Source organism: Wolffia australiana, chromosome 10, assembly GCF_029677425.1.
Source record: "Wolffia australiana isolate 7733 chromosome 10, ASM2967742v1".
Classification (NCBI taxonomy): Eukaryota; Viridiplantae; Streptophyta; class Magnoliopsida; order Alismatales; family Araceae; genus Wolffia; species Wolffia australiana.
Window position 1 is genome coordinate 9,072,071 of NC_135844.1, and position 10,558 is coordinate 9,082,628.

The following is a 10,558-nucleotide window of genomic DNA, read 5'->3' on the forward strand; positions in this document are numbered from 1 at the left end:
GAGCACACAATTGCAGATGATGATGAGATCACACCAATCATTAATAATCTGATGATTGGACTAATTAACTGATAATATAAAAATAGGAAGTGTCAGCTTCGATGATGAGGAGAGAGAAAAAATGGACAACTAGGATTGGTCCAACTTCAAAGGGTGATATCTGACAATTCAGAGGTCCAATTCAGCTGAAATTTTCACGGATGCTTCATCTTCACCCCCTCTTTCCATCCATACCTTCTGATCAATATATTGGATTGAGGATCACATTCAAATTATCCTTAAAAAATCATAATGATCAGGATACCATTATGCCTATGAGATTTTTAACACCCATGTGCACGAATTTATATTTCAAGGTTGACTTTTTTGCTAATTCAGACAAAAAATTGATATGTAGCAAGTGCAACCCCAACATTCTAGGTATATTTTTCAAATCCATGGAATGGTAATTCCAATATGTAAAGCATACTTTTCTCAAGCTATACGCTGCAATTGCTTCCTTTCAATATAATAAGTACTTGAAGAAACTCTTTTTAAAGTGAAACAAATGATCATCCCAATGAGTAAAAAATATTTTCTTCAAACTTCTTCTATTTACTCCTGCTTGATACCCTTTTTCCTAAAATTATATCTCTTCAAATATTCAAAGTTTGAACTTCATGATCCTGAAGTTCATGAAGAAATTGATAAGAAAATTTATTAGTTTCCATTATAATTATATGTTGATCGCAATATTCACCCATAGAATTATTACTTTGAACATTTAAAAATAACACCTGAATATCATTAGTGTCACCAAAAGCACATAAAATATCTTCATCAAAATATTCTTTTGTTGAGCATTTATCATTTTTCCAAGCATTATCCGTATAAGGAACATCTGAAAGTAGAATCTGAACGTTCACAGTTTCATCAAAAGGAAATGAAACAATTTCATCTTTATTTTCCAAATTTTTTTATTCATTTGGGCTTATATCACTTTGATTAGAAATTTCATTGTCAACAAGATGATCATAAATTTTAACACATCGGCTGCATTACAGTCAACCAAATCTTCTGGTTTACCAAAATAAGTGTCCATTTTTATCTTGTTCATTTTTCTTATGAAATAAAATTTCTCAATATCACTACATTCTTCCAACAATATCAGAAATAAACAATTGACATCTTGTAAAAAGTTCATAATTTTTTGAAAATATTCTCCTTTCTCATAAATATCACTTTCATGAAATATATTTCTAACCATATTATGAAGTACTCTCATTTTGAAAATACATTTATATTTAAATTGATCATTGTACTTCTTGAAATACTATATTAAATATTAATCACTTTTATACGAATCATCAAGTTGTCAATTTTTTTTTGAATTGATGCACAAGCATCATGCCTATTTTTTGAATATTCATGCATTTGACCATTATGGCAAGATTGAATAACATCACTATAAGAAGTTGCATGATTTTTAAAACAACTAGGAACATCAATAAATTTTTGTCAAGAGGATTGAAAATCAAAATGAAAAGTTTCACCTAAATGTGGATCGAAATTTCTCTCTAATCTCCTCTCATAAGATTCACAAGTTCGTTTAGGAAGATTTGAAATCATTATATGCTATCCAACACAAACTAGTAAAAAGACATCTGCGAGATATCTTCATCATTAGGAAGAAAAAAAATCATACCTGAGAATGATGATTTCCTCGTCCTTGGCCTACCTAGTTACCCATATAAGATGTCAGTATACGGATTTAAGTTTCTTACTATGTTGATTAATGATATGAGAAAAGATTAAGACGAGAATAGAATATGCGAGATAGTGAAATTGGTAAAAGGTTGTGATAGTTATAATCCAATCTTAAAATTAACAAACAAAAGAGGAAGTAAAAGTAGAATTAGGGGGCATGCTACGAGAATAAGGTCGAGGACGTGACGGATATGACAATGATCGAGCACGTGAACAATGTGATGGTAGAGCGAGAGATGAGATATGGGAGTGAGACAACAGTGAAAAGATAATAATAAATCCTAATTAAGCTAACGATGATGTCAGGAAAAGAGAAATGTAAGGCAAAGCTGCTTATCTTAGATCCTCATGTTCTTCTAGGATCACAGAAATTTATGAGTGCCTTTAAGCTGTGTATCTTCTTCCCACACACCTAGGACACCAAGAACACAGTTGATGGATCTCAAAACTCACTGTCTTTGAATCAGTCCACACAAGTATGAAGCAACTTCAAGATGAGTTTCACAGTGATACATGCATCTATTTATGGATCAGAGGGTATGAATGGAAAGAGAAGGGGGAGAGTGAGCAATGCCAAAAATTTTAGCTCAATTGGAGCTGTAGGTTGTCAGATACAACCGATTGAAGTTGGAGAAATCCTAGCCCTTGATTTCTCTCTCTCTCTCCCCTCATCAGCGTCGCTGACGCTTCCTCTTTTTCTGTTTCCATTGAACCATCATACCATCAAAATTCTGTGCCACATGGTCTTCCATGCTCACGTCTTTCGGCGTCGCCACGTGTACCTGCAGTTAGAAAAAGAAAAAAGAGAGCGATTAAGACTATTATTATTATATATAATAAAGTACTAGCCCGTGGCTGATGTGGTGGCGTGTCAGCATGCGCCACATCAGCTTTTTTCATTTGTTTAATCTAATCAGCACCTGACACATGATCGCCAAATGAACACGTGGCGCCATGTTGTGCGGCCACGTCGCCCGCCGTTATTTCAAAGAAAAAGGGAAAAAGTTAAATTGTGTCCTTTTTGCCTCGACCCGCACATGCATTTATTGCAAACAAGGCCTCCTTTTTTGATTGGTCCGAGTTGCGCTTTGCCTGAAAAATTCAAAACTTGATTCATTAATCATAAATTCAACCATGGCTTTGCTAACCGCGATGCCATGACTGCTCGACTAAATGATTGGTTGGCACCAAACATTAATTGAGTTAATGATTGGTTGTCACCAATCATTACCACTCACCGTGATTTGTCGACTTTTGACAAACCAAACAATGACACGTGGCAACAATAAAGTCGACAAATCATTTCATGACTCAGAAAATTATGTTATTTCATAATCTATTGTCATAAGAATCTCCAAAAATACAAAAAAATGCAGAAAAATCAGAACATCATTCTAAAACTAGATTTAATCATTTGAATCTTGATAACATGCAAATATAATTAACTTAATGCAAATAAACATATAAATATGATCAGATTAAGGTATTAAAAATGCATGGTATCGATACACAAGATCAAAGGGTTGGAATAAAAAATCCACTTTGGATTTTTTATGCAATTTTAGATGTGATAATCCTCTCCCTAAATTCTGTCTCCTACACCATGAATATTGCAATCATACTCGTCATTTTTGCAGAAAACAAACTCAGAAACAAAGGAAAAAGAACCACCCCTCAAAAATAGAAGAAATGCAAGAATTTTCCAACTTCAATAACCTACTACTATGTCCTTTCTTGCCAAATAGGGTAGGGGGGAATTAGAATTTTTTTTCTCCCTTATAATCATTGTTTTAACAGTCCAGCAATATGGATGGGAAGAGGATGAAAAGAGAATGCTACTCTGAAAATTTGAGCTTGACCTGATGGTTGGATGTTGAGATGTCAGGGATTGAAAATGGATGAATCCTGTCTGTACTATCATTTCATTCTCTCTCCTCCGTGCTTTTGCTAGTTCATTGGGAATTCCATGCTTCTGATTTGGCCAAAAATGTGCAGCCTGATTGGAGCAAGAATCACTAAAATCAGTTAGTCTAATAAGTGAGAATCTGCACATCCACATGTCTCTTGTGTCATTAAGAAAAGAAATCAAAATCGAATATACCTGGTTGATGGTAAAAGTGATGGAAATATATGTGGCCGGCAAGCCAATCACATATTCAACATCTCGTTTCATGTTCATCAATAGAACATATTCATTATAGTGCATGTGTGATGCTTATAATGAAGTCTGTGAATGCATGATCAGACTTAGTGAATTATGATGAGATCGTAATATGGATATCACTAGTCCTTAAGCATGTGTTCTAAACATTCCTATTCGAACGATACGCAAGAAGGACATCGAAGAATCCGGATAGAATAGTACTATCTAGCCTCACTCATATGATGAGTATGGCCGGTCCAATAACCATTAGTGTGGGAGACACAAAGGATAGATAGTGGGTGCTCTTTAGTGGAAAGAGTTAACTATATTGATCTGTGTGAATCCCTGAATGGTATTATACCTAACTGTCAATCAGGTTGATTCACGTCACGGTTGTGTAAGTAGTCCATAGACCTAAGACACCAAAGACGTCTGATGGACAGACAATTGTACTTTGGCTATGACCAACGAGCCTCTAATCATGGGATTAGTTCATGGTCTTAGTTCGGGTACATCAAGAAGTTCATGAAGACAATTGAATGGTCGAGATGGGATCGTCCAGCCTCGGTATAAGAGATGACAGCTCAAGGAAGATGATGCGATGAAGTCCTTGGCCAAGGTAGTGAAATATCAGAGAAGAGTTCTCCGATGATTTATGAATGCATCAGTACTAACTCGGATGACAGATTAGGTTCGACAATTAACCATACCCTAAGTCATCCAAGGAGCATCAAGTGAATGAGATATTGTACATACACAGTAACCGATGAAGACCAGGTTCCAAGAGTAAGTCGATACACACTCCTTTGTATCTTCTAGAACACGAGGTGTAGCTTGGCACCTCACGTGTCGGAGACTCGACGTATCGATTGGGTTAAATTGATCCGACATTAATTAATCTATATGACGATATAGTTAATTAATTTGGAAGGCCTATAAAGGTTATTGGGTCGCTGGAGACATTAACTAGATTGATACATGGGCCTAGAGGGTCACACACAAATGGTATTTTGGACGTTGGAAGATATACTTAAGTTTTGGAGGTTTTATGAAAAACACCCACTTAGTATAAATAAGGGAAGGCCCTGAACGAAATTCACCTAGGCCAGAATTGTTCAGGGGCCTTCCCCTTCTTCTCCACTCTCCCCACACCCCTCTCCATGCCCGATGTGATTGGAACGACGTAACGACGATAGTGGAGGTAGAACGGGGCTCGTCAAGGAGTATATTCGATGTGACGATGATCGCATGGATACGTCTAGAGGCTGCACATGTGAGCAGCTCGACTCGTCTAACTTCGGGATCCAAGAAATCACAGATGCGATCCGTATGAAGGTGATCCGCTTCATGTTTTTAATGATGTCGTTCAATTCACAAATGTCTTCCGCTGCGTATCATTTTGATTTGTACATCCCGATCTAGGCCTCTAGAACCCAAAAAAAAGGCACCTTTTGCTCTTGTGTGCATTGGGCATTGGGGGCCATTTAATACATCAATTCTTTATTTATTGCACAAAGAATGGTGACATTTTTTTCATTGGCCCAAATAGCCAACATGACTTTTTGATTAAATATGGTTCTGATAAATTAAGTCTCTCTCAGCCACATGTTCCTGAACACTTTAAATTAAGCATGATTAGATAAAAATTAATAAATAATTTGGAAGACCACAATTTGACTTTCCAAATTGTGACGTCAAAATGTTGTGGCGCACACTGATTAGTTAAACCAATTTTAGATTAAATTACATGAAAAATAATATCTTATGAGTAGTGAAATGACATGCAGACCCATATTTAACTACGGGAAAATATATCAAAGGTTTAAATAAATTAAGAAACAGTTTCTCCCCTTTAAAAGTTAATTTCCCCGAATTTGAGAAAAATAAAGGGAATTTCATAAAAATCAATGTGTCTTTAATACTGCAAGAGAATTTTTGTTTAAGTTGGAAAATATGTTAAGGACTGAATTTAATTCCAAAAAAATTTAAAAAATAATTGTAGGAATAGACAATGTTAACCATTTAAACCATGATAACATACAAATATGGATGTTTTGAAGCAGAAATTCATGTTTATGCATGATAGTTCTGTGATAACTTGCATGACATCAATATGTTAGATTAAATGGTTAGATCAATGATTTATATACTTAAGACTTGTCCAAAGGCCACGGAATAGTTATTTTAGATATTTGAGGTCTTGACCCACATGCACCAATATACTTTTATTGAGAATCTTAGACCTGATAGAGAAACCTAGAGTTTATTAAGTGATTAAATATTGACATTATTTATCCCATTTTAGTTATTCCATGGGTTATCCCCGTTGGAGTGATAACAAAGAAATATGGAGTCACTTTTATGAAATTGACAGGAGAACTGATCTAAAATTGTTTGCCAATTTAGTGGTGAGTATGCGTTGATTGTAATACGTGAATGTTTCTAAAACTAAAGGAAACTTCCTTTTTTCATTCATTGACCAGATCACAAAGACTGGTAGTTGAAAAATATTTTGGTTATAACCTTATTATGGTACATATTCGTGATCAAGAATAAAAAAAGTGGTGACCTTATTGTACCTATTCACAATGACAAGTATAATCCCCAATTATTTATGAGGCACATGAGTGCCATCTTGTAATAAAAATTTGGCTATTTATTAGATTTTTCAGCATTTAACAGAAATTTGATAATTACCTCACCAGTTTGAACAAGTTGATGATTAACACACTCACTATTTCAGAAAGGTCAGTCATTATTTGAGAAATCACATTTTATGGTACAAGAAGTAGTTGTGCTCATACATTTAACAAATTTTGTGAGACGCCAGAGCCATTATTAGTGGGGGAAGGCGTTAGAACCTATCAGAGGTCAAAACCCAATGCACATAGCATTGATATGATATTAACCTTGAAGTATAAGAGAACAACAAAAACAAAACAGGAATGACCTAGATATCAAGGCTAAGGTGGACACTTTGAAATATTTTGCATTATAACTGGTAAGGGGCTTACTGATTTTGGGTAGGGAGATTGCTGGAAGGGGACAGAAGAGAATGTGATGGAGTTGGAGATGATAAATGCCCCTGATGGAGGAACAATATTATATAGTTCTCTTTGAAATTCTGAAAATTATGCAGAGAGTGGTGTCTGACTGTGACTTTTAATTTGGACACTTAAGACATTGACATCTGGTGGCATTAAATTTCAGCAGTGAAATATAAGCTACCATTAAGCACTATTTTCAATCATATACTTACAGTTTATACTACCAACATTGTCGCATTTTAAGCTTTCTTTTTTGGATATGGATGGATGGTCAGAATGCAACATACCCTAGGTCCTGATCTTCTGCTCTATAAAGGCTAATATAATAGAGTTTCCTTGGACATATACTCCAAAGCCCATGTTCCAACTCCATAATGGGTCAAAATACAAGCATTATACATTGGTCTCCTCTGATCATTAATTGTCGACTTAGTAAGGTATGCTGGTATAAACCAAAGTTCATACCAGCATGTTTAAACCTAAAAAAGGTATTATAAAAGACCACTTAAATCCATGGAACTTTAGGCTAGTCAGAATCAGATTTTTGTAGTTTAAATTAAATCCATGGACATATGATTAAAAAATTTAGATGATGCACACAAATATAGTCATTTAAAATGTACGAGTAGAAAATTTTCATTCAAGCATAAATGATAAAAGTATAAGTTTCATGAATGCAGTGATTGTTTCTAGTGATGTTTTAGATGCCAAAACCATAATAATAATAAAATAACATATCATTTATTTTTTTTGTAGAAATATTAGCAAAATTTTCAGTAATGATATCTAGATATAGGAAAAACTTTTCTGACCTTAAGTTAATTTAGCTGAAAACCCTTCAAAATGTTTGGAAGTTTTCTTGGAAAAGTAGGCAAATTCAAGAAATATGTAACATAAATTTATGTAGGAGAAGACAAAACACAACCAAAAAATACAAGACATAATAAATATAAGAGGATTTCTTATGGGCAATATAGAATGACCATTCATGTTTCCAAGTTGTCACCCCTCAGTAGTGATGCTCCAGTGACCTTTTTCACTACGCTGCAGCTTTAAGCGAAATGAATCAAAGTATATGAACGATTACCTCTTTCACATGGATTTGCGTCATGTTTCAGTCTTGGTTTGGTTTTAATAAAATTTAAACCAAGACCTGAAGTTTGTTCTAGTCTGTCTTGATCCAGTCTTGGCCCAGGTCATGTTGTCGAGTCAATGTCAAAGTGAAAAGTCAATCTCATGGCTTTGAACAAAAATTAGGAGCTCAAAGTTAATATTAAAAGATGAACCCCAAATACTGCTCATGGAGCAATGCAATTAATCTAATAAAAACTTGACATGAGTTTCCACTATGAAGAATAATGTGTTATAAAATACATCAAGTCAATCTTGGAAAACATGATATTCATCTTTCAATGGATAGCACTAAACTTGGCCTCCCTTGCAAAGCATACCACATTTTTCAGGCTGGATAGAAAAGCATATATAATTATGGACTATAAGGACATCAGAAACATGGGATTCTAATTAGAGAGGGATAGGGAGAGAGTAAAAAGGGGAATATAACGGGGAAGATAGAGGGAGCGAGTGAGAGGGAGAAGTCAAAGGGAAATATATAAGGGGGGGGACAGAGGGAGAGAGTGAGAGGGAGGGATTAAAAGGAAAATAAATAAGGGGGGAGAGAGGGGGAGAGTAAAAGGGAAATATATTTGGGGGGGTGGGTAAAAGGGAGGAAGATTGAGAGAGAGAGAGAGAGAGAGAGAGAGGGAAAGAGATAAGCCAGAGAGGAGAGAGAGAGGAAAGAGGTAATTAGAGAAGTAAATAATGAGAGGCAAAGAGATAGAACAAGAGAGAGAACGAGAGTAAAGGAGATAAGAGTTAGAGAGGCAGAGAGAGTGAAAGTGAAAGACAGTTCTGAGGAGAGAGTAAGAGTGTAATGCACAGAGAGGCGGAGAGAGTAAAAGAGAGGGAGAGAGTGAGAGGGAAAGAGAGAGTTGGAGAGACGGGGGATGGATAAAAGTGAAAGATCAAGAGTTAGAGAGGGGGAGATAGTGAGTGGGAAATAAAGAGGGAGAGAGAGAGTGTGAGTGAAAGAGGGAGGTGGATGAAGGGAGAGGGAAATGTATAGAGGTGGAGAGGAAGATGAGAAGAGAGAGAATTAGAGAGGGAGAGTGATAGATAGATAAGTGGGTAGAGAGAGAGAGAAAGAGAGAGATTGAGAGGGAGAGAGAGATATATAGGTTGGTAGAGGGAGAGAGTGAGAGGAAAGAGAGAGAGAGAGACGAAGAAAAAGCGAGAGTGAAACAGAGAGGTTGAGAGAGATTGACTGTGCCAGAAAGAGAGAGAGAGAGAGAGAGAGAGAGAGAGATAGAGGGAGAAAAAGAAACAGAGGGAGAGCGAGAGATAAGAGTATTAGAGAGAGAGATAATGGGAGAGAGAGAGAACGTGAGAGATAGAGAATGAGAGAGAGAGAGAGAGAGAACGAGAGATAAGAGTATGAGAGAGAGAGCGCGAGAAATAGAGTGTGTGAGAGAGAGAGATAGAGTATGAGAGAGGGAGAGATTGCATATGAGAGAGAGTATGAGATAGGTAGAGAGAGCGAGAGAGAGAGATAGAGTATGAGAGAGGGAGAGATTGCATATGAGAGAGAGTATGAGATAGGTAGAGAGAGCGAGAGAGAGAGAGAGTATGAGAGAGGGAAAGAGAACGAGAGAGAGAGAGAGAGTATGAGATAGGTAGAGTATGAGAGAGGGAAAGAGAACGAGAGAGCGAGAGTATGAGAGAGGGAAAAAGAGAGAGAGAGAGAGAGAGAGAGAGTATGAGATAGGTAGAGAGAGCGAGAGAGAGAGAGAGATAGAGTATGAGAGAGGGGAAGAGAGCGAGAGAGAGAGAGAGAGTATGAGAGAGGAAGAGGGATCGAGAGAGCGAGAGAGAGTATGAGAGAGGGAGAGGGATCGAGAGAGCGAGAGAGAGTATGAGAGAGGGAGAGGGATCGAGAGAGAAAGAGTATGTGAGAGAGAGTGAGAGGGGGGGAGAGAGAGAGAGAGAGGGCGTGGGGGGTATGATTTAATACACCCCAAAATCCCGAACTATATTCCTCTTGATTGGCCAGACAAGGAGCCCAGAACTCTACTCGGGCAGCGGGACGTCTCTCCCTCTCTCCCTCCCTCTCTCTCTCTCTCTAATCAGCAGGTTTGGTTGTTGGATCCGGCAGATCAGATAACATCAGATCAGATCAGATCAGATCGGAGAGAGCGAGATGGGGGCGCTGGTGGGCGTCCTGATCGGAGTGGCGGCGGTGGTTCTGGGCTGGATCACCATGGAGATCGCGTGCAAGCCCTGCCTCGACTGCGGCCGCTCCGCTATCGACCGCGCGCTCGACCCCAATTACGACCCCGACGACGCCTCCTACCAGCTTCTGCCTCCCACCCCACGCGCCTAACTTTTATGTCTCTCTCTACCCATGTATCTTCATTTCTATCCAACCTTATGTCTCCGTGTGTATCTCTCTACCAAACTATCTACATCTCTCTTCCAGTCTACCTACATCTATATCCATCTCTCGTCCAATCCACCACATATATATATATATATATATATCTCTACCGCTCTATCTGCATCTCTC

The 10,558-nt window shown here is 37.3% G+C and overlaps 1 protein-coding gene across 1 annotated transcript; it reads left to right on the forward strand.

Annotated features, from left to right (window-relative positions):
- The first annotated feature begins 10,192 nt into the window (after positions 1-10,192).
- Positions 10,193-10,475, forward strand: LOC144708226 (outer envelope membrane protein 7-like). Its single transcript, XM_078581452.1, has one exon. It carries the CDS (start codon positions 10,193-10,195, stop codon positions 10,373-10,375), a length of 183 nt encoding a protein of 60 aa, XP_078437578.1. The 3' UTR covers positions 10,376-10,475.
- The last annotated feature ends 83 nt before the right edge of the window (positions 10,476-10,558 follow it).

Bases quoted from the DNA above. Each gene is read 5' to 3' on its own strand.
- LOC144708226 (XM_078581452.1), top strand. From the start codon at position 10,193: ATGGGGGCGCTGGTGGGCGTCCTGATCGGAGTGGCGGCGGTGGTTCTG.